Source organism: Mirounga leonina, unplaced genomic scaffold (assembly GCF_011800145.1).
Source record: "Mirounga leonina isolate KUSES-001 unplaced genomic scaffold, KU_Mleo_1.0 Mir_129, whole genome shotgun sequence".
NCBI classification, from domain to species: Eukaryota; Metazoa; Chordata; class Mammalia; order Carnivora; family Phocidae; genus Mirounga; species Mirounga leonina.
Window position 1 is genome coordinate 4,251,400 of NW_023270323.1, and position 25,060 is coordinate 4,276,459.

General features: G+C 34.8%; 2 protein-coding genes across 5 annotated transcripts in view; one reads left to right on the forward strand and one right to left on the reverse strand.

Annotated features, from left to right (window-relative positions):
* HPGDS (hematopoietic prostaglandin D synthase) overlaps nucleotides 1-22,267 on the forward strand; it is a 46,689-nt gene extending 24,422 nt beyond the window's left edge. Inside the window, exons 6-7 of the mRNA XM_035004501.1 lie at nucleotides 353-517; nucleotides 22,115-22,267. Of these exons, the coding sequence (XP_034860392.1) occupies nucleotides 353-517 (165 nt within the window). The 3' untranslated portion in view covers nucleotides 22,115-22,267. The remainder of the gene's footprint in view (nucleotides 1-352; nucleotides 518-22,114) is intronic.
* SMARCAD1 (SWI/SNF-related, matrix-associated actin-dependent regulator of chromatin, subfamily a, containing DEAD/H box 1) overlaps nucleotides 4,920-25,060 on the reverse strand; it is a 77,298-nt gene continuing 57,157 nt past the window's right edge. For all 4 annotated transcript variants that reach the window (XM_035004500.1, XM_035004498.1, XM_035004499.1 and 1 more), the window contains exons 11-24: nucleotides 24,008-24,098; nucleotides 21,089-21,188; nucleotides 20,345-20,404; nucleotides 20,171-20,246; nucleotides 18,735-18,870; nucleotides 18,108-18,245; nucleotides 16,103-16,198; nucleotides 15,893-16,010; nucleotides 15,552-15,673; nucleotides 13,902-14,090; nucleotides 13,288-13,406; nucleotides 12,213-12,395; nucleotides 11,093-11,202; nucleotides 4,920-6,282 (exon numbers count right to left, since the gene is read on the reverse strand). In XM_035004500.1, the coding sequence (XP_034860391.1) occupies nucleotides 6,221-6,282; nucleotides 11,093-11,202; nucleotides 12,213-12,395; nucleotides 13,288-13,406; nucleotides 13,902-14,090; nucleotides 15,552-15,673; nucleotides 15,893-16,010; nucleotides 16,103-16,198; nucleotides 18,108-18,245; nucleotides 18,735-18,870; nucleotides 20,171-20,246; nucleotides 20,345-20,404; nucleotides 21,089-21,188; nucleotides 24,008-24,098 (1,600 nt within the window). In that variant the 3' untranslated portion in view covers nucleotides 4,920-6,220. The remainder of the gene's footprint in view (nucleotides 6,283-11,092; nucleotides 11,203-12,212; nucleotides 12,396-13,287; nucleotides 13,407-13,901; nucleotides 14,091-15,551; nucleotides 15,674-15,892; nucleotides 16,011-16,102; nucleotides 16,199-18,107; nucleotides 18,246-18,734; nucleotides 18,871-20,170; nucleotides 20,247-20,344; nucleotides 20,405-21,088; nucleotides 21,189-24,007; nucleotides 24,099-25,060) is intronic.

The following is a 25,060-nucleotide window of genomic DNA, read 5'->3' on the forward strand; positions in this document are numbered from 1 at the left end:
ATGTCTTGGAATGGATTCTGATTTGTCCTATAAAGGACATTTTTGGAACAGATGAAAAAGTATTGACTGGGTATTAGACAATGTATTGTCGCAGAGAGGTGGAGATTTAATCAAGTTATAGTATGTATTCTAAAATCTCATTTAGAACACACACACACGTGATACCATTATACAAAGAGGTGTTAATGGTAGCAACCTCTGGGTGTTGGGAGTATGGTGTTATCTGTAATTTTCTATCATATACTCATTCCACTTTCGTAGTAACAGATAATTTTGAATTAAAAAACTATTCTTGATTTAGTAAGTTATGCCTTCTATGTTCAAATGGCAATTTTTGTTTGCTTTAAACTAGGTAACTTGGGCAGATTTCTACTGGGAAATTTGCAGTACCACACTTTTGGTCTTTAAACCTGACTTGTTGGACATCCATCCCAGGCTGGTAACATTACGGAAGAAAGTTCAAGCCATTCCTGCTATCGCTGACTGGATACAACGAAGGCCCCAAACCAAACTCTAGGTAATGTGTGCTGCCTCTAAGCTTTGTTATTCACAGCATCACTTCCATCAGATAAGAAGCTACGTCAGCCTGCCATGGAATCTACACACTCCCCTCCGCAGCTCCACCAACTCTTTCACTTTTGCCATATTCTGTTTAAAAAAAAAAAAAAGAAAGAAAAAAGAGGGGGGAACGAGATCACTTAGTTTCGAGCATCCCTTTTGTTTTTTTTCCCTTTCCCTTAGAATAATTTCACATCATTTACAATTGAGAAAAAAGTTTATGATACAGGCAGGGCTCACATTTCATGGGTTTCGACATGCATGGATTTCAGTCACAATGGTTAAGGAACATACACGTTTCCCCCCCAAAATGGTTTGGACTTAAGCTGTAATTGCATAAAGTGTTAACTTTGCTGCTAGCTCTGTGGTCCACAAATCACTATGTAAATAACAGATGCACAGCATGACCAGTGCCCAATCCCATCACTTCTTTCCAAGGCTGTTAATGAGTGGCCACTGCACAGCTGTTACTCATGCACAGGTAGCAGGGTGGGTAGCTGCCTTGCCGGCTGTTTCTCAGTGATAAACCCACTCAGAAATTTTTAAAAAGTGGTCATTGAAAAAGGGAACTCAGCAACAAAGATGAAAGTACAATAAAGAAATGAAAAGTGACCATGCTAGAGCCAAATTCAAATTACACATAAATGGAAAGAGCGGACTATGAGAACATTTACACGGCTGCAATTCAAGGGGCTCCAGAGATGTAGCTGGAAGAACTTGGCACACCTACTGACAGAAATGAGGAAAATGGCCGTGACAAAGATGATGTTCCAGAGGAAGGGAGACTGCCAAAGAGCTTCACGTTAAAAGAACAGAGATCAAAAGAATGAGAAGACAAGCCACAGACTGGGAGAAAATATTTGCAAAAGACGTATCTTTACATGGTATGTAAATAATGGATACATAATATGGAATTCTTTACTTTCTGCTCAATTTTGCTATGAACCTAAAACTCCTCTTAAAAATAAGTCTATTAAAAAAGAAAAAAGCAGGGATATTTCATGACACTGGAAATGCAATAAAATGTTGAAAGGTGATCCAAACTTAAAATTATGATAATTTGGGTATATAGGACTATACCCAAAATAGACAACCCTTAAAATCCAACAAAATGAACCCAATTACAAAATGGACCGAAGATCTGGACAGACACCTCATCGAAGATATACACATGGCAAATGAGCATATGAAAAGATGCTCAACATCATATGTCACCAGTGAAGTGCAAATAAAAACGAGTTACCATTATGTACCTGTTAGAATAGCAAAATTTCAAAACACTGACACCACCAAATGCTGGTAAGGATGTGAAACAAAATTAACTTTTATTTACTGCTGATAGGAATGGGAGATGATAAAGACTTGGGAGAGAGTGTCGCAGTTTCTTACAAAACTAAACCCACTCTTACCATATGATCCAGCCATTATGCTCTTTGGTACTTACCCAAAGGAGTTGAGAACTTAGATCCACACAAAAACCTGCACATGGATGTTTGTGGCAACTTTACTGGTAATTGCCAAAACTTGGAAGCAACCAAGATGCCCTTCTACAGTGAGTGGTTAAGCAAACCATAGTACATCCAAACAAGGGAATATTAGCACTAAAAAGAAATGAGCTATCAAGCCATGAAAAGACATGGAGGAAACTCTAGTGCAGATTACTAAGTGAAAGAAGCCAATCTGAAAAGGCTATAAACTGTATGATTTCAGCTATAGAACATTCTGGAAAAGGCAAAACTATGGAGACAGTAAGAAGACCAGTGGTAGTGAGAGGCGAAGGGGGAGGGAGGGTTGAACAGGTTGAGTATAGAGAATTTTTAGGCAGTAAAACTATTCTGTATACTATAATGGATTTGTTAAACCCACAGAATGTACAAGACAAAGAGCAAACCCTAATGCAAACTATAGACTGGGTGATTATGATGTGTCAATGCAGATTCACTGATTGTAACAAATGTACCACTCTGGAATGGGGGTGTTGATAGTGGGGGAGGGTGTACTTGTGTGGTGGCAGGGGTATATGGGAATTCTTTACTTTCTGCTCAATTTTGCTGTGAACCTAAAACTCCTCTTAAAAATAAAGTCTCTTAAAAATAAAGTCTATTAAAAAAGAAAAAAGCAGGGATATTTCATGACACTGGAAATGCAATAAAATGTGGGAAGGTGATCCAAACTTAAAATTATGATAATTTGCCAAGGTATAAAAAGAATGGCTCACTTGCAATTATATATGAAGGTATTATTAAAACTATTCTTAATACATTTTTTACCAAAGTAATACACTTTTCCAGTTTTTTACTACTAAAATTAGTTTTACTACTTTATTTACATACACATTTATAACCAACGTTTTTAATGTGTTGAGAAAAAAATTTAGAAGTCATAGAACATTTTCTTCATTGACTAAGATTATTTTGCACAATTTCAACCTGCAGTCATTTTTATGGTCCCACACTACTGTGGAAAGCAAGAACTGCCCATATAAACAAATGATTTAAATAGAAATCTTCCAAGTAACTATAGGTTATCCCTCAACACATTTTAAACCATAACTATAGCACTGGAATATATTTTAGTTCAATTTGCATGTTAATATTAATATTGGATTGTCTATTCTTAGCATGTCATGTTATATATAGAAAGAGACTAATCAAACAGATGGCATATACTTGAAATGCAGGACAGAGGAAAGAGAACATGGCTGAGAAGCCAGAAATGGGGAGAGGATGTAAGGGAAGAAAGAAAAAGAAAAGGAAAGCTGGGCTAAGTATGATTTTGTTTAAGGTGCTTCTTTCATCCCAACAGTGTTCTACAAAATAGGAGAAAAGATGTTAAATACTTGATACATCATTAAGGATTATACATAAAAACAAAGTATATTTCCCAAATGACTTGCTTCTTTGGATCACAATTTCTTATCGCTAGTCGCTGTTAATAAATGATAACAGGTTATATAAGTGAATCTCATTGCAAAGTATTGTATCATGTTATTAAGGCAATTTAAGAAATTACCTTTCACAACAGAAATTCAAATAATACTAGACAATGAAAGTAGTAACTTTTTTCCCTCTTATGTATGTTCATTTTCTGCCATAAAATTAAATTCTGACAAGCTTTAATGAAAATAGAATTTAGTAAAAGTGAGAACAATGCTTATCTAACATTATGAAAATTCACAGTAACATCAGTCCCACTTGTTTACACAAATCGTAATTCAAATATAAAATGCAACCACAGCAGGTTTCATAAAGAAATTATTTCATTTCAATCATAGCATCATCATCAATCTTTAGGTCTTTTCTCACTGAAGGGACAACACATTCCGTTATCCCACCCTGTACCCAAAATAAATGGCTCCTTGCTGAGTGAGCAAGTATGAGAGAATATGAATGAATCAGAATTGCAGATTGTAACCAGAAAACACACATTCTGGGAAGAAAAGAGTTAAAAGAATCAGTTCCTTAATTTTATGGACATTTTAAGTGTCTTGCTTAGGGTCACCCAAATCTCCTAATACTCCTGTCCAACCTCTATACAGTAACACCAAAGTTAGAAACAACAGTAGTTAATGTTGCAATATAAGTATCTGTTGGTATAAAGTTACAAGTCTATGGGGTCAGGAATACAGTTATGAAACACATACGGCATATGTCTTCTACCTTGTAAGTTGCATTAAAAAATAAAAGTTGCTTCAATTGGTCAAGATGATATTCCAACTATGGCTTCACATGCTCTTTACTATTGGTAATAGATTACGATGTTCCTATGAACATCAGTCCAATGAAATATATCCTAAGTAATAAATTCCAGTTTACTGAGAAATAGATAATATTTAAGCACAAATGATCTCATTTTAAAGGTAAAGGGAGAGTTAGAAACTATTAAAAAGGGTGTGAAAATACAACTTATGATCACAAATATTTTTATTAAGCCTAAGACATAATAGAGCATGACAGGGAGAACTCAACTACATCTTATTAAATATGGACTTAATAACAACAAAAGAAACAGCCTATCACTGAAGACACATTACCACAGAAAAGTTATTAAGAAATCCATTATGAGATTTTGAAAGGTAGTATTTCCAACAATCTAAGTGATTTGGGTCCTGCGATGTAGGAAGAGGTAGTAATAGTATTTGTAGATTCCTTCTAGCCCCATTATACTAAAATATATCGATTATATTTAATATACCTTCAAGATTGGGTAAATCTACTGAATCATGAGTTTTCAGAGTCTGTAATATCTGAAGATTGCTTTGAGAGCTTCATTACTCTTCTAACTCCAGAGGATTATATGACCTAAGCATCTTAGCAAGTCAGGATGCCTTGAAAGTACAATCTCCAAAATTAACAAGTCTGTGATTTATAAATAAGTTTATTTATAATGATATTTACATAATAAAAACAAAACACATGAAACTCACAAGTTATACAAAGAAACTGATGTATAATAAAAACAGCAAGATAGACTGACAGGCAAAAATTTAAAGAAAGATTTAATAAAGAGTTAAATATCAAATAGACAACTTTACTTCTTCTAAATTTCACTTTGTCACCCACACTGAATTGGAATTGAACAATGGCTCTCTCTTCAGGAGGTCCTGTACTGGAAATTCTGGAAACTGATAAATTATATTTTGAGAAGTGTTTAAAGTTAATGACCTATTTCCATGCAGTACCTAACGCTGCCTTAATATGAAGTCACATTCAGTCTGCTTTGAAGTGAAATAGCCTGTTAATCTGTTCTGCCAGGTTAGACAAATGTTACCCACATTTTGCTGATACGTGGAGACGTGGCAGGAATAAACTACTATTTAGAGAGTAAACAGAACTGGAGCAGAAGTGACTGGGCAACAGTTTCAAGAGAAGCAAAAGCCAGGAGAGGGAAATCAATGAAAACATGCACAAGAATAGGCAGAGTAATAAGCACAATTAGTGCAGTGGGGAAATGAACAGAAGGAATTAATCCATGGAGGAAGAGAAGGGCTTCTTCGTTACTATTCACTGGAAAACAACTTAGTGCCTAGCCAAACAAATTTGTTTTAACAGAAGTACTTGGAAGGACCTGGGGGTGTTAGTAAATGGAATGCCACCTTTAAATTCAGGTTGAGTTCTTGTTGACAGTGGTGAACATCTGCTTCAAATAGCAATAAAATGAAAGCTATATAATCTATACAGCTGCATCCTTTAAACTAACAAAAAAAGAACTTCAAATGAGACAAGGAAAAACAAGACGTAAGCATTGTCAAATAAGGCACATGTAAAAATCTACACACATTATCCAGTGAAAGACAATATATATATATTTGGAGGTAGAAATAATTACAAAAATACTGACATTTCTAAAGCATTAGCATATTTGTTACAAACAATCACCAACTAATCCCCATTCAGAAAACTGTTTTGTAAAATGATTATTCAACATCTTCAGGACTACATTATTTGTGGGTTTTTTTGTTTTTGTTTTTTTTAAATTTCACATGTGAGCATCTGGAGAATTCAGTTAGTGGCAAAAAAGTTGTCCATACTATGAGAAATGTAATATGGAAATTATAAAAAGTTATAAATGTTCATAAACCCCATGGTCATCATAATGTAAATGTCCTTGAGTGCACCAAGTTGATATTTCCTCATCAATTAGGAATTCACAATTCTTAATTTCACAGGCCCATTGACGTTTTTAGTAACGTGGCTATATCTGCTGGCATACTCCCTTCGTCACCTGCAGGTCAGAAAGGGGCATTAAAAGTTTAATAAAAATATTTTATGAAATATATTTTCTCTCACTTTTGTGAATTCCTAATCATCTTTCAAGGTCCAGTTTGCTTCAGTGTCACTCCTTGTTAAAAACCCTCGTGAGGGGTGCCCGAGTGGCACAGTCGGTTAAGTGCCTGACTCTGAGTTCTGGCTTCAGGTCCAGATCTCAGGGTCGTGAGACTGAGCCCTGCGAGGGGCTCCGCACTCAGCGTGGAATCTGCTTCAGTTTCTCTTTCCCTCTCCCTCTGCCCCTGCCCCTGCCAACCGTGTACGCTCTCTAAAGTAAGTAAATAAATCTAAAACAAAACAAAACGACCTTTGCAAATCCCTACATCCATTTAAGGCTATTTCCTCTGTGCTTATGTTCATATTACCAGCACAGTAATCTAGACGCTAGGTTGCTCAGTTGACATAAATAAAAAAGATAGGCAAGTATTAATTTGGATCATATTCTATTCATATAGCGCACAGTATTTACTACTCAGGTATACTCGATAAAAACATTTGTGCAACAAAACTGAGTAATGCAAATAAAGACAACCAATCAAATCATTCATCTAAACCCATATTTTCAATCCAAAGATATAATCACTAACATAGACTTAACTGGCATATCTAAACAAAATTGTGAATATGGCATACCAGTTGAAGATTAAAGTACTCACTGTAAATAACCTTTTCCCAATGTCTGCCCATATTTCAATTAAATGAGACTCCAGTATCTAGACACTTACGCAGGAAGCATTCAGGATTTTTTTTTTTTAAAGATTTATCTGAGAGATGGGGCGCCTGGGTGGCTCAGTCGTTAAGCGTCTGCCTTCGGCTCAGGTCATGATCCCAGGGTCCTGGGATCGAGCCCCACATCGGGCTCCCTGCTCAGGGGGAAGCCTGCTTCTCCTTCTCCCACTCCCCCTGCTTGTGTTCCCTCTCTCACTGTGTCTCTCTCTGTCAAATAAATAAATAAAATCTTAAAAAAAAAAAAAAAAAAAAAAGATTTATCTGAGAGAGAGAGCAAACTCCTGAGTGGGGGGAGGGGGAGAGAGAGAATCTCAAGTAGACCCCCCACTGAGCGTGGAGCCCGACACGGGGCTCGATCCCACGACCCATGAGATCCTAACCTGAGCTGAAACCAAGAGCCAGACAGACGCTCAACTGACTGGGCCACCCAGGTGCCCCCAGGATTTTCTAAAGCAGGAAAACACCTTGTGCCAATTAATCACTCAGACTGTTTAGAGATGAACTGATTTATTAGTTTATAGTGACAATGGTATAGTTGACAATTCATAAATATTTGTACGTTCATAGCAATGAGTAATTTTATAAATTAGATATGGCTAAAATGCAGCCAAACTAATCACTTCTCTGTCACACATACACACTCCAGTTATAATCCAAAATTGTGAGTACTTTTAGCTACTCTTCTTTCAGTAAAACACATATGCAAAGAAACACAGACTATTTCCATAAACTCTCAAGGAGTTCGCGGACTCCTTGCGCCTTGAGGCTCTTCCACAGATTTAACAGCCTATGAAATCTAACTTGAAACATGTTAAATTAACTGACCCAACTAAATAATCAGACAGCTCCAGAAGACAGTAAGACAACAAGAATTCAAAAGTACAAGACAAGACTGTACAAGATTCAGTATTCTGGGAATGGAGGGAGGGGTGAAAAGAAGGAAAAGGGGTGAGGAGACTCCGGTAAGTCTGAAGATATAATGCAATAAAATGCAATGGTTTGTGAACTCTGGATTTTTTTTTTTTTAAGCTATAAAAGACGAGGGGATAATTGGGAAAACATGATAATATTTGGAAATTACTGTTAATTTTCTTGGATGTAATTGGCAACTCAGAGGGAATGCTAAAATATTCAGAATGATGTATCATGTCTACAACTGACTGAAATGGTTCATGAGGAAAAAAGGTAGTATGAAGCAAAATGTTTACAACTGCTAAATTCATTTATACTATGCTTTTAACATCTCTGCATGAAAATTTCCATTTTAAAAGGTAGAAAATCTATTAATCACATTAAGAGATTTAGCATGTATCAGAACACCAACCAGATTACTGAGTTCCATTCCCAATTTCTGACTGAGTAGGGATGGAGTTGGGTTTGGGAATTTGCATTTCAAGACAATTTCCCAGGTGATGTTGTTGCTGTTGGTCCAGGGACTACACTTTGAGAACCACTAAGGCAAGCTCTAGAAATACAAAAATCTGACAAGCATTTCTGAGAGGAATCATGGTACTTATCTTTCACAGTTTCATGGAAAGGGGGCATACAGATTGTTAACATGAAGCACAGACACACTCAATTACAAATATGCTTTTTGTTTACAGTGGAAAAGAACCTCACTGCGAGAGATGAAAAGGGTACATATACTCTCGTTAGGTCAGTGTCCAATTATTTAAATGAATAAGCAGAAGCAGAAGCAAAGATGATAAGATCATTACAGTTAAGAGAATAAAAGACATTATTGTATCCTTACCCTACCAAATAAAACACATACCGGAAAAAACTGATACAAATAGCTTTAACAAGACAGAGTAAAATTTCCTACAGAAAGAAAGAGTGATAAATGGGGGAATGATTCTTTGTAATAAATGCTTTACAGGTAACAGTCTAAAAGCATAGCTGAAATAAGTTGCTATTCTAATAGATACTTGATGTGAAAATTACAGGTAAAACTTTAGACTAAACAAATTTATATAAATACAAATAATTTATGTGAATTATGACTAGACATGACTGGAATACACTGGTCTCATCTGAAATGCCATTAAAATGCCATAAAAAAAGAAATCAGGGGCATTATACAAAAGAGAAAAGAACAGAAGAAAAAAACAACAGTGAGGAGAGAGCTGTCAACAAATTTTGGAAGATGAAAAGCAAATGGAAGAATGGAAGTTGACTTTAGCAGAACAGACAAAGCAAAAACTTAAGTGAGCACATAGAAAATGCAAGAACATTACTTCATACTCAGACTCTAACCACACCCCTCCCTCCTGACTCCGCCCCCACTGCCCCAACTCAAGACAGAGGTAATGCATGGCTCCCAAAGATGGGGAATATACAGAGCTAAAACAGACTGAAGAGTAGAACATCTAAAGCCTGCCCAACAGAGCCAGCCATTTACCCCAGATACACAAATGAAGTTTATTCTTTGGAAAGTCTGAATCAGAGGAATGCCAAATATGGGCAGAGAAGACAGTGAAGCTATACTGGAACAGGAAAATTAGCTATATAAATAGGACAACAGCCCTTCCTCCCCCCCCCGGCTTCTCCTTAGCTCTAATAATGCAGTCAGTAGGTTTATACTCTATGTCCCACCATCCTCATTTCACAAAAGATTGGTGAATATGTTCCTGGGGAAATGAACTAGCCCATAAGAAGCAACCTATATAGTTAAAGACAGTGGGGACTCCAACCATCAAACTGCTGAAACCCCAACTAACTAACTATGATGATTCTATTTAAAGACTTACTGTTAGAATAAAAACTATGTATCTGGGAAGGTGGCAGCAGTGCTAAAGGAGAACAGGTATTTAATTGCTTTACTAAATTTGAAAAGATGCCCTAACAAAACATTCAGGAAAAAATGTGCTACGGAATCTGCCTTCTATTGCTTCTGCTAGATAATCTGATATTGGCAAGCTGACCCCTCCACACAAAGCTTAGCAACTGTTTAAGTTATAATCATCACAGTTGCTTCTACTCAAACTTTCTTTAATGCCTGCCTCCCCAACCTGAAACACCCTGAAATAAATGCTATACAGGAAGGACACCTACTAATTTCACCATATACACCTCCCTCCCTCTCTCTCTCTTCTCAAAGACAGATTAAAATACCCTGAACTCTACAGCACAAAGTGCCCAGCAAAATACTGGGACCTAGTAAATATTCAATGGAAGTCTGCTGAATTGAAACAAACAATGATCAACATTAGGAAGATCCTTACTTATTAGAATAATGATTAAACAGCTTCTATCCAGTTAAATTTAACATTAAGTAAGAAAAGTAAGATGTAAAAGACTGCATGCTAAGTTGTGTAAAAGGGAAAAAGAATACACATACTTATTTATTTCTATCTGCATAAAATGAGCGGTCACATGCTAATAAAAGTCAATGTGTCATTGGGGGAAAATGGAGGATAGGGTGAGAAGGAGGCCTTTGTTTGCTTTTTATATCTTTTGATCTTGAACTATGTGAATGTATTATCTTTTCAAAAATAGAAAACTTAATTTAAAAACTATTCTTTTCAAAAAGGTGGAATGAAGAGGGTTCTCTTAGAGGGTTCTTTCTAGTACCCAACCAACTTCAATCTGAAATTACTAAATTTTGAGGAAAAAAATGCATTTTATTGCACTTTAGTACAGTTAAGTATTTACTGGTCAAAATGAAATTAATGTAAATGTTACCATTCTTAAGAAATTAATATTACACCATGTATTTTAATTCTTGGGGATTCATATGTGTTACTTATGTAGTAAATAAATTATAAAATTGTGGATAAAATTATAGAACTAATTTTATTGCGGGGATGTTTTGGCATCAAGAGATAAGGGATGGAAGAGACAGAATTATCCAAAATCAAGTGTTTGCATCAATTCTGGCAAAATAATCTTAGTTACTGTAGTACGTTTGAAATGAGCATGCTTTTTCTATACTGTATGCCAGTGAAGGATTTGGGCCATTTTTGTTAATCCCTTGCTACTAATTTGATGCCTTTCATATAAATAAATATTGATGTTTCTGTTTACAAACAACTTACCTTCATCGACTGTGGTCATATCTTGTTCTAGTTTCAATTTCTGTTGGTTAATTTTTAGCATGGATTCTTCAATTGTCCCTTGGCTTATTAATTTTATAACTAGTACTTCTCTAAAGAAAACAGAAGATATGTCCGTTGGTTACTTAATATAAAATTATTTGGCTACATATAAGCTATATAAAACATCTTAGAGTTCAATAAGAATGATCTTTAGATTGTATAACAAATATATCCATAACTTTAAATTCCCTTTTATTCAAACTTGGGATTGATGTTTTCTGAGCATGTAACTTTTAAACAACGTTTCTTATTAATCCAAGATATCTGTACTCCAAAAATTACTGGTAAAACTTACTACAACAAACAGTCTGGGATCAGATAGGTATTCATTTTAAAAAGGAACATGTTAAACAAAAACAAAAACAAAAATTTAAAAAAATAAAAAAAATAAAAAGGAACATGCTTTGCTTGTCGGGTTCCACTAAATAATTCAGTATAAAAAAGTAATAAAGCATAGTGAAGTACAAAGATTACACAAGAAGTTTTAGTCCCATAACAGGTACAGATAAATATCTGATTCATAAATGAATTTATCAGTATCTTTTGGAAATACAGTAACACACTCCACACAGAAAACATTGATTATTCACTACTTACATGTGAAAACAGAGTTGAGTTAGGGGTACTGGCACCTCTTTATGGTCCAATGTCAAAATGAACCTTCACCTAAAATATCTACAACTCAAATAATGTATTTCCTAAAGGATAACAGGGTAGCAATAGTATACATTTTACTGTCTATCTGGCTCTTAAGGGATCTAACAAGACTTTTTAACTACTAATATTTTTCAAAGGGGCTGAACCATTGGTAATATTTTGTTTTCATCAGCTGCGGAACTAATTGGGGTGAGGTGGGAGGTTATTTTGCTTTAACTACTCGAAAATGAACAGGTTATATAGTGAAGTTCATATTCAACACTGCTGGTATGAAACATATCACCAGCCATGCTTTGCTGAAAATAAAAACACTGAAGCAGGACACTGACAGACTATATTCTACTATTATATACAAATTAAATTGGCCTTTAGTTAAAAATAAATTTCAACTCAAAACACTTACTTAGTCTGGCCTACTCTATGGCATCTATCTTCTGCTTGTTTGTCATTGTACGGGTTACAGTCAATATCATGAAGTATAACAACATTCGCTGAAGTGAGGTTTATTCCTAGGCCACCAGCTTTTGTTGACAGCAGAAACACAAAGATATCCATATCGGTATTAAACTCGTCAATTAGGTGAATCCTATAAGATAAATATATTAGGCTAAATTTCACTAAAATGTATACAACTAAAACTGAAAACAATCACACTACATGGAAAAAAAACCCTGAAGATGTAAATATATGCTCTTGGCAATATAGTTACCTTTCCTGCAGTTATTTTCCTGAAAGACCTTCCCAATTCACCAACTTCTTTTCTATTCCATTTCTCTTTCTATTAAGTCTCACTTTAATTCAACTATTTGGGTTTGAGTGATGCTAAAGGGTTATTTTCTCCTTTGTTTAATGACTTCTGGCTTATCTAAATTTTGCATACGGCTTTTCAATCTTTAGCCTTCTCAGAAGTCTGTTAGTGGCTGTTCTTGATACCAGATGAACTAAAGATCTCAAGATCAAACTAGAGCAGTGTATTCCCTTTTAGCATGACTTCTATCTTTCTTGCAGGGAAAAAAAATCATTCTGGCTGATAAAAAATAAACCTAAAGATGTAATGCAGTTTAAACACACTAGAAAAAGTATTCCTTTTCTTTTTTTAAGACAATCTTTTAATCTTTGGGAATTAAAAAAATAAACCGAATTTATTCAATTACTCTTAAAATACGAAAAGCCCAAGATTTTAAAACCATCTTGGTTTTTGTTTTTTAAACAATCTTGGTTTAAAGGTAAGGTGCTTCAAGGGTCTGAATGAGTCTTAAAGGGGAAAACATTCTAATTAGGTATCGAAATAGATTTCTATGCAATTCAGATCAAAAACTTAGAAAATTTTCCTTAAGACAATGGTTTGAAATAACCACACAAAAGACTCAAAGCAATACAATTCATTCAAATGCTTTATATACATTTAAAATTCCAACGCTTATTCTTATTTAAAGGTGAGGTGGAGATTTTCTGAAACTGAAGTGAAACATACCAACCTTTCAGAAATCTGAGTCTTCCCATCTAATCTGAGGTACCTATGCTGATGATGTTTTAAGAGAACCTCTAAAATATCCAGCATCATGGTAAATTGGCTAAATAATACAACTCTATCACCCTGTGAAAATACATATATGGATTAGAAACATGGAAAAATAAAATTCTAAGAATCTAATGATCAACTGCTTCTTTTAACAAAAATCAGGTGATCACAGCAAATGTCTATTATATAATGATCCCAGGGTCCGGGGATCGAGCCCTGCATCGGGCTCCATGATCAGCGGGAAGCCTGCTTCTCCCTCTCCCACTCCCCATGCTTGTGTTCCCTCTTTCCCTGTGTCTCTGTCAAATGAGTAAATAAAATCTTTAAAAAAAAAAAAAAATCAATACAGATGTATTCTACTAACTTCTATTTTTCTTTCTCAGACTCAATAGAGGAAAAGTAATCAGGAAAACATATCCCCAAATAATATCCTCTAAATGTTCAAAGCATTGATTTCTAGAAACATATATAATAGACATAGGCTAAAACTTCAAGGAAGTCAAATCATGCCAGAATTATCTTAAAGAAGTTTAACTGGAAAAATACAAGAGAAGTAGCATTCTTTATTACCTTCTGTTTCAATTCAGACAAGATGCATCCTAAAACTCGGAATTTTCCAGAATCTAAAATCAAGTCCATGTCTAACTGAAAGTTATTAATATGTCGATACTGTTTACAAAGTACATGTAATTCAAAGTCTGTCATAACTTCCATATCTTCAAAGATCAAGTCAGGGTTAGCCTCACAATGTGTAGGTTCCTTAAAACAAACAGAACAATTCACACTTCAAAATGAAGATAATTTATAATACGACCAGAACACTCGAATAAAATTGTTTACATCTGATAAAATATTAAGTAGCTAAACAGCACATGTTACATGGTACAGTTTAACAAAGGAAAATAATATTCATTATTTTAGGTACAATAAAGGGGGAAACGTCCTTATTGTTTTAGAGACAATGTCCTGAAATATTCAGAGATGAAGTAATGTCTAGGATTTGGTTCACAATAATCCTGGGGAGGGATCTAGATGAAACAAGAGTAGCATCATTCTAGAAAATAACTGTAAAAAAAATGGGTGATGACATGGGCAGAGGATTTCATTATACAATTCTACTTACACGTTTGAAAATTTCCATAATAAATTTAAAATAATATAAAAACATTTTAAAAAGCAAATAGTTGCTTTTAACACAAAGATCTATAAAGGAGAACTATAGGTGGGTGCTAAGGGAGAATGAGGCAAAAATAAAGATTAATAAACCTATAGACAAAATATAATAAAGAAAAAAATGAAGAAAACAAATGGAGAAAAACAACTCACTGCCCTGGACATAAAATCTGAGGGATCCTTTTGGTAAAATAAAGAAGTGCATTATGGCAGTCTCAATCAGGAGTTGGCACACTTTCTGTTAAAGGGCCAGACAATGAACGTCTCAGGAGGCTCTGGGGGCACAATGACCTGTTCTGCAACTCGTCAACTCTGCCCTTGTACAGGCATACCTTGCTTCATTTTTGTGTATGGGTTTCACAGATAATGTGAAGGTTCGTGGCAACCCTGTGTCGACCGAGCCAACTGGTGCCATTTTCCAACAATATTGCTCATTTTGTGTCTCTGGTAAATCTTAAAATATTTCAAACTTTTTCATTACTATTGTATTTGTTATGTTGATCAGTGATTATAACTTGCTGGAAGCTCAGATGACAATAGCATTTTTTTTTAGCAACAAAGTATTTTGTAATTTAAGTATATACTTTTTTTAGACATAATGCTACTGCACACTTCATCTGACTATAGTACCTGTAAGCTTAACTTTTATATGCACAGGGAAACAAAAAAATTCATTTGACTCCCTTGCAGTGGTCTGGAGCCAAACCTGCAATATTTCTGAGGTATGTTTGTATTGAGAAAGCAGTCACAAAAAAAAGCAACAGAAAGACAGGGCTGTGTTAAAATAAAACTTTATAAAAACAGCCACGGTCATATTTGGCCCTAAGGCCATAGTTTGCTGACTCCTAATACAGACTGTCAGTCCTCTTGGCTCTTATGTTCCCCTAAATTATCTGGAACTTTGTCTTAAAAATGCTTTTCTTAAATATGGGGTTAATGGATCAATATGCTCATTAGGCTCGACTGATCTTGAGCTAGCCTAACAATTTAACCTTATGTTTAACAGTGTTAATAAAGGTTAGTGTTAACATAATATGAAATCCTTACCTTTAGCATAAGCTGAGACATTTCCTTGAGCTTTTCAGCTGTGTAATATTGGCGATGTAATAAAGGATGATTGGCCATTTTTCTCAATTGCATCATGACATTGCACATTTCTGTGTTTTTTTCTGTGATCCAAAGAGCACACATTAAAAACAAAAAAACAAAACCCAAGTTGACAGCTGTGTGCTGAAATACATCTCAATGCAAACAAAAAGTTTAAAATTATTTCTTCAAATTCTAAGTAATTTTTAAAAATGAGCAAATCCCACTATAACATGACTAAAGAAAATGTAGCCCCAGTACAGGATTATTTTTCACATGCAATTGTGAAAATCAGATTATACCCATGTTATTGATAGATTTTTTCAATCTGTTGAAAAGACCCAAATAGAGTTGCTCCTGTTTCTCTGACATTGCACACAATTCAATTCGATCTTTCTTGGGGGGTAGCTGCTTGAGAACCTGAGAAAGGCAAACAGTTTAAACAAATCATTCAAATAAAGAAAACAGATTTTTAAAAAACAATCATCATAATAAATATGCAGATAAGTTACCTCTTCTTTTACCCTTCTGAGAATAAATGGTTTTATAATTTGTTTTGCATGTGCTATTCTCTCCTTTTCATATATACTTTGCTCATCTGCTGATTTCTAAGTAAAAAAAAGAACACATCCTTTTAGAAATTACTCATTTAAATGATCACAGTTAACAATATTACAGAACACGAAAATCAACCTCACTACAATCTCTGAGTTATTATCCACAGAAACTCACTTCATTCTAGATGGAATTTCACATTTCAACTCTGGGCTATTAACCTACCTCTTCAAGCTCCATATGTATTTTGAGGTTTCAGGTACTCTGCTGAGCTAATAAAACCGAACTGCCCTAGGATGGTGTCCAGAAGTTTAAGTCATAACTAATGAGTTATTAACTAATTACCAGATAGCTCTCATGAAAGTGTGTGTGTGTGTTTAACAGGGTGGGGAGAAGAGGAGAAGGGGAAGCGATAGACAGAAAACTTTATTTATTTCTAGAAAAATGACCCCAAAAGAAAGCTAGTGCAGGTGATGTACACCATGTGTTCTAAAAGACAGGGATGGTTCCTAGTCAAGGCCTGTTAATCTTGGAGAATTAAAGAAGTGGAATTTTATTCTAAGATGTGAAGAAGTCCTCCATATTCTATAATCTACTAGGCCATCAAGTGGGAGTGAATACATTAGTGAAAGTTTAAAAGGCAGTTAATGTGCAGTGGAAGAATATCACAGAGAATTCCTGTAAAACATATGTGACTTGGGAGACAGTCAAGAATCTATATAAACATTGCTGTACTGGAGAATTTAGTAGGAGTTCCTGAAGACTATACTGTACTTTTTCTTTCTTTTTTTTTTTTTTTTTTAATTTTATTTATTTATTTGACAGAGAGAGACACAGTGAGAGAGGGAACACAAGCAGGGGAGTGGGAGAGAGAGAAGCAGGCATCCCGCCGAGCAGGGAGCCCGATGCGGGGCTCGATCCCAGGACCCTGGGATCATGACCTGAGCCAAAGGCAGACGCTTAACGACTGAGCCACCCAGGTGCCCCTGCACTTTATCTTTCTTAAAAGATTTTTCCTTCCCTCCCTCCTTCCTTCCTTCTTCCTCTCTTCATTTATTGAGACAGACAGAGAAAGAGAGAGAATGCAGCGGGGAGGGGCAGAAGAGGGAGAGAAAGAATCTCGAGACCCCACGCTGAGTGTGGAGCCTGAAGTGGGGCTCAATCTTACGACCCCGAGATCACGACCTGGGCTGAAATCAAGAGTAAGACATTTAACCAACTGAGCCACCCAGGCTCCCCTATACTGTAACTTTTTCTAAGCAACACAGAGAAAATTAACCAGATTTTCTTCTATACAGAATTTCTTTAAGCGTAACTGTAAGAAATTGTTACTTTGGGGTGCCTGGATGGCACAGTAGGTTGAGCGTCTGACTCTAGGTTCTGACTCAGGTTGTGGCCTCCAGGTCGTGGCCTTCCGGGTCATGGGCTCAGCCAGGAATCTGCTTGAGATTCTCCCTCTCCCTCTGCATGCCTCACCCCTCCACCTGTCCCCTCATGCTCTCTAAAATAAATGAATTAAAAAAATATATTGTTACTTTTGAATTTATGGACTTTTATTTCAAAACACATTTCCCAGTACAGGAGTTTTCTGGATATTCTACCTTTGTCCAGTTCTACAGTTTACCTATAAAGAAATGCTACTAATCTACCAAATTTTAATAAGGTAAATGCAATGACAAAACCTTCCCCACATATTATATATCTGAACACTCCACTAATTTAAAATTGTCATTTCAGAAAATTAGGATATTAAAACCAAATCTTTTGGCTATCAGTTACAGAAGTCACCAATTTATTTCCCATGGTATTTTGGCAGACTTCCCAAGTCATCCAAGTACAGGGATATCAACTACTTAAACTTAACTGATATCATGTATACACTATGAAAACAAAAAAAAAGAAGAGTGGCCTATATAAAACAAAAAGTAACATATTTGGGAGAAAATACAAACATATGCTTACTGTTTTAGAAGAAAACATTCTTCGTATTTCACTGGTGCTACTACTAAACATGTGTGGCATAACAAAGTTCAACAGGGACATGAGTTCTAGCAGATTATTCTGTACAGGTGTGCCTGTGAGCAGCAAACGGTTATTTGCCTGTGAAAGTAAAATTTAGATTAGCTTTCTTTTTTTTTAAAGAGCTAAGTCCTTCCTGTCTATACTATTCAGTAGGGGGAAAAAATTAAAATCATTATTAATAATGTAACATTCTGTGATGAAAGACTAGTAATTTAGAAAAATTATCATCTTGTAAATTATCATCTAAGGTAGAATGGGAAAACTCATGGTTTCATTCTATAAGTAGGTAACTTGATTGTATTTGATATTCATAAAGTTTATCATACAGAACAGGGGTTGGTAAATTGAGGCTCATGAGCTAATAAAAATGGTTTTTAAACTTCTAAAGGGTTATAAAACAAAACAAAAACAAAAGCAAAGAACAAGTCGCAGAGGAAGACCCATAAGACATGAAATATTTATTACTGGACCTTTAAAGAAAAAGTCCACTGACCCTGATATAAATTACTAAATATATTAAAACACATAACTTCATTATAATTGGAAAAATTCACAAAATACTCTTACATTAATTGTCATAAGGTGCTGGTAGCGGATGGAGCCCATATTCTTCAGCATATGGCCCTCATCAAAAATCGCATAATTAAGTTTCAGCCGTCGAAACAGACTACGATCATCAGAACTGCTGATTGCACAATTATACCTGTCACCAAAAAAAAAAAAAGGTTAAAGGTTATACCTTCAAGAGCCTGGACCATAGTGAGACTTAATGTTTTTTTTTTTTTTTTTTTAAAGATTTTATTTATTTATTTGAGAGAGAGAGAATGAGAGAGAGCACAGGAGAGAGGGGAGGGTCAGAGGGAGAAGCAGACTCCCCGCCGAGCAGGAAGCCCGACGCGGGACTCGATCCAGGAACTCCAGGATCATGACCTGAGCCGAAGGCAGTCGCCTAACCAACTGAGCCACCCAGGCGCCCGAGACTTAATGTTTTCTAAAATTATTTTTATTTATACATTTCTAGTACCCAGTACCTGAAAGATACCACTAGACATAGTTGGTGTTCCAATAAATACTGATGCACTTGTATACAATAATTATTTATGTACACATAATCAAGTTATAAAAGCTGCAATGCGTAGGTAAAGGAAAATTTTAATGTTATAATTAGACAACTTCTACACAACTAAGAAGAAGCCAATTTGGGTATAATTTATATGTTCTCTGCAACTGTTACACACTTTGCTTCATGAACTGTTATATTTTCAGAACAAAAGTGAGAAAAAAAAGGACATGAAATGAAGACATTTGTTAAGAACATAATACGACTGTATTAAACTAGTAGAGCACATCCAAGGAAAAACAGTTAATAGTAGCTAGCAGTACTAGACTATATATAAAATGAAGTCCATTTTAAGTAGAAAAGATGAATTTTGGATTCATCTTTTAATCATGGCCTCCTACAGAAGTCAGTAAATGGAAATAATAACTAAATACTGACAGTTAATATGAACTTGAAATAACCTATATTTAAAAATGCAACATGACAGCATTAAGTTCTCTGCTAGATATTTATCCTAAACGGTTACTACCAAGTAATAGTGACTTATTCAAAGTTTTATTTTCCATCCTTTTAATTCAATTTTTTCAGAGATTCCACTGTATTTAATACTTAATTATTAATATTAATAATTAACATTTATAAGTTACAAATATTACAAATCATTTTGGTGGGATATCTTCAATTTTACTTGAAGTTTAACAGAAAGAGTCCTATAAAACTATGCTTTCGATCAAGTGGACAAAACCTTTTTATAGCCACTATCACACCTGTTGTACTAGTAAAAAACTGAAAAATGCCTGAATATTCAACATAAGTCATTCCATTACTTTTGTTCAGGAAGCCTGAACTTTCCTTCATATTACTACTAACATATTTTAAATATTTTTTTAAATATAGGGGTTACACAGTATCTCCCCCCAATATTTTTTTTCTCTATACTTACGTGGTCACAATTACATTATATTCTTCATATTTACTATGGATGTTATATCGAATCTGTTTACGTTCTTCTTGAGAGCCTACAATTTAAAAACAACACACACATATGATTATATTTAATGTACTTTATGTTAGGATTTTAAAGAAATTTCCAATTAAGGCAAAATGATATTCTTACCATAGTAACAGAGCACCTTTAAAGTGGGGCACCATAAATTAACTTCTCTTAACCAGTTATCTAGGAAACAGGAGAGGTTATTACTTGCATCTGCTAAATAGATTAGGTGTATGCAGTGAAATGAGTTCTAAACAGAATTTTTTCTTTTGCAAAATAATACAAGATTTTTTTAAAAATCACAGACCCTTCACAATTTTACTCCTGATGTTTAAAGTAATTTTGAGGAGGCATAAAACTAAAGGCAAAGGAGCAACCATTGTATTTATAGGATGATTATATTCCAATTTAAAGAGTTTTTTTGGATTATGTTCATACATACATTCACTTACTCTAGTCTACATCCAATCAATTATATAATTTCAGTGGGATGAACTGTTTACTTTCTGATTCAATAAATGTTAATTAAAATTTAAAAGCACTTGTTTCTCCTAAATTACTCATTAAAACTATTTTTTTCATTAAAACAAAAAGAATTACAAAAACAAATGATCTTATCAATGGTCCTTGAGGCATAATAATTTAAAAGCTGAATAACTGACTTTTATTTGAGTTGTTTTCTTTTAAAAGACGTCTAGTACAATCAAACACACGTACATACACACACACAAAGGGGGGGGAAAGTGTAAGGAGACCACAGAATTATATTCACCTCCACAAACTAAGAAATCACACATAAGCAGTTTTTTCTTTTCCCTGTATAAAACACTATACAGTCAAGTATGGTTGTTCACAGTTATTACAAACCTATAGTTGACGCTGGAACAACGATCAAATGAGGACCTTTATTACCCTCCTGATAGAGGTATGCCAGGAATGCAATGGCTTGAATAGTTTTTCCTAGGCCCTAAAATTAAATGTTCAAAAGACAATATATGAAATTTAAAAACAAACAAAAAATACTGGAAAACACAAAAGGAAAAATAGTATTTCTAGTTTTATTTTTGATTCCCCAAAATGCAACCCAGGAGAATTCTACCATGTTCTTAGTTCTCAGTGACAGATAAAACAGATCATAATCTCCAAATGATACTATAACTTAGCTTAATGAGCAGGATGTATCCTAACTGCTAGTTAAAATGGGACACACATGAATATGGAAGAGCTCTGCAATGCATACAAAGGAAATAATGTTGGTAACTGTTTTATATAAAACAAGTTTCTCATTTAATACATACTGGATAGATTAAGAACAATGTTCCAATGACTAACTGGATTTTAACATATGCCTACCTTGTTACCCACCAATTTCACTTCTAAGAGTATATTCAAGAGATATGAGAACTTATGTCCACAAAGAGACTTGAGTAAGAATGTTGACAGTAGTTTTATCATGATAGCCAAACACTGGAAATAACTTAAATGTCCTTCAACAGGAGAATGGATAAACAAGTTGTAGCATATTTATACTAGGGACTACTGCATGCCAATAAACCAAACTACTGATACATATAAGAACATGGATGAAACTCAGTATCATGCACCAAACAAACCAGAAACAAATGGTATATACTATATAGCTCTATTTATATAAAGTTCAAAATGTGAAAAAAATAATCTATGGTTCTAGGTGTCCAAATAGTGGTGGTGGTAATGATTGAAAAGGAGCATGAGGGAACTTTCTGGGATGATGGAAATGTTGATCTGGGGAGGGGTGGTCACACAGGGGCACATATATGTAAAAAATCACCAAGCTGGGCATTTGTGCATTTTACTACAAGTAAATTATACATCAATGAAGGTTTTTTTTCTGTTTTTTGTTTGTTTTTAAAGGCTACTGGGGAGGAGCTAAACATTACCAACTGTTAACTGAACTGCCCTCACTGCCCCATTCATGTTTTGAAGCTCTATACTGCAATGTGACTGTATTTGGAGACAGGGCCTTTAAGAAGGTAATTAAGGTTAAATGAGATCACAAGGATGGACTCAATCCCCATCTTAAGAGAAAGAAATGCCAGGGATGTGTGCGCACAGAGAAAAAGACATGTGAGGACATGGTGAGAAGGTGGCCACCACCTGCAAATGAAGGAGACAGGCCTCGGGAGAAACCAAACCGGCCAACACCTTGGTCTTTTTTTTTTAATATTTTTTTTAATTTTTTATTTATTTATTTGAGACAGAGAGAATGAGAGAGACAGAGAGCACACGAGAGGGGGGAGGGTCAGAGGGAGAAGCAGGCTCCCTGCCGAGTCTCGATCCCGGGACTCCAGGATCATGACCTGAGCCGAAGGCAGTCGCTTAACCAACTGAGCCACCCAGGCGCCCCGGCCAACACCTTGGTCTTAGACTCAGCCTCCACAACTGTGACAAATAAATTTCTGTTGTTTAAGCCACCCAGTCTTTGGTCTTTTATTATGGGAGTCCTAGCAGACCAAGCAAGACACTAACTTATAAATACAGTGCTTTACAGGTCACAAAAAGTTTTACATCTTATACCTCATTTGGTAAGGATTAGCCTATGAGAGGCAAAGCTGGGGCCCCAAACCCAGATCTGATCCTCAAGTCCAGCTTTCCACAACTGTAATATTCTGTATCTAATTCCATAACTATTTTGAAATCCTGCATATATTTAGTTTTCTATCAGATAAACAGCACTTGTTATGATGACAGTATGATATATGTGTGGGAGTAGTCCTTTTTTTTTTTTTACTTAAAGATTTTTATTTGACAGAAAGAGACACAACGAGAGAGGGAACACAAACAGGGAGAGTGGGAGAGGGAGAAGAAGGCTTCCCGCTGAGCAAGGAGCCCGATGTAGGGCTCTATCCCAGGACCCCGGGATCATGACCTGAGCTGAAGGCATATGCTTAATTGACTGCGCCACCTAGCGCCCTTGTGTGGGAGTAGTCGTAAAGTACAAAAGATTACTAGAAGCTAACTACAGAAAAAAGATCACTATGTTAATTTTTATTTTAATAATGTAATACACAATGTAATATGTGTATTTAATAAACATTTACTCCACTAAACATGACTAATTTTTTTAAAAGAGGAAGGACATTAGGTTAGAGTAAAGGTCAAGTTTCTATGTGACAATACCTAAACTAGGCTGTAATGAACTTCCTAAGCTTAGTTTCAAGCAAATGTGATTTGGGAAAAAACAAACTCAGAGACATCTAACAAAAGTAAAATGGCTGAAATGATGTTGCTGATAAATGTGTGGATTTATTTATAGATATCTATAAAATTTGATGATAAATGTGCAGATTTATTTATAGGTTATCTATAAATTTTAAAGGTAGCTATAGAAAAGCACATATAACAAAATCTTTTAGTATTTTATACATATGTGTATGTGTATGTGCACATACACGCACACCTGCAGAAGAAAATAATCTGAAAAGATACACATCAAAACAATACTTATTTCAAAGTGGTAGGAATATGAGTGATCTTGATCTTTTTTGTATTTTTATATAGTCTAATTTTTAAAACATATATATTTATTAATTTGATAATTAGAAAGGAAGTAAGCCCATTTTCATTTTGGGGGGCAATGAGGAGGCTAGAGCTAAGAGAAGCAATAGAAAATTAGAAGGGGTGATTGGTGTATTAAAATACTAAAATGAGAGCAGTAAACTACAGGAGTCAATGGAAATTTTTATTTTTTAAATGACAGCAAGAATGCCTTTTAATGACAAATCGTAAAAATAGAGTAGTACTTACCATTTCATCTGCCAAAATGCCATTAAGTCCATGTTTATGTACCAATGCCAGCCAATTCAAACCAACTTTCTGATATGGCTTGAGTGACAAACTGGTAAAGAGAGTTACCAAATATTATGGATTTGTACTTCTATTAGTTTTCTCTACTAGTTTTCTGACATGACGGTTTACAGTGCACACAAGAACTGAAATAACTATGTCTAGTCTTACCTTTTACCTTATGTTATACAAGCTATTTACACTTAGTTAAGAAAATTAGCCCAAAGCACAATACATTTTTTTCAATTTTCTCAAATTTTATTTTGTATTTATTTTTTCTGGCTGTAAGAATTATAAAAAACCATTTCCATATTCAATCATAATGTAATGGCACCAAATGAATTCCATAAATGATCAGAATATTAATTATGATAACATATTACTAACCTAATATTTATACTAGAAAATGGTATTGTATGGATTTGAATTTTACCACATTAATGAACTTCAAGTATTAGGACAACACCACAGGCTTAATTTGCCTTTGCTGGGATGACTCAATAAATGTCAATCACCTCTAATATCAGTGGAATGTGTAATTCTGGAAGGTGTATATTTGTGTTTGAACTATGTATGAATGGAAATTTGCTAGTCATCAGTTAGCATCAGTGAGTAGAAAGTAGCAAGCCAGTGTCAAAATCTCATTTAATTTGTAAACACATAATTTGGAAATAACTTGTTTGGAAGGTAATATGGAAGGTTACAATGGATGAATACAGTTATTTTTTTTCCCTAAAAGTTCAAGTGGTTAAAAACTAATAGTAGTTATTAATAAACATAATTATATACAGACACACAAATATCATTTTCAAGTACCACCTAATTTAATCTTTTAACATCCTATAAAGATAGCCTTTTTTTTAATATTTTTTATTTTTTATTTTTATTTATTTAATTTAATTTAATTTAATTTATTTATTTGACAGAGAGAGACACAGCGAGAGAGGAAACACAAGCAGGGGGAGTGGGAGAGGGAGAAGCAGGCTCCCCGCCGAGCAGGGAGCCCAATGCGGG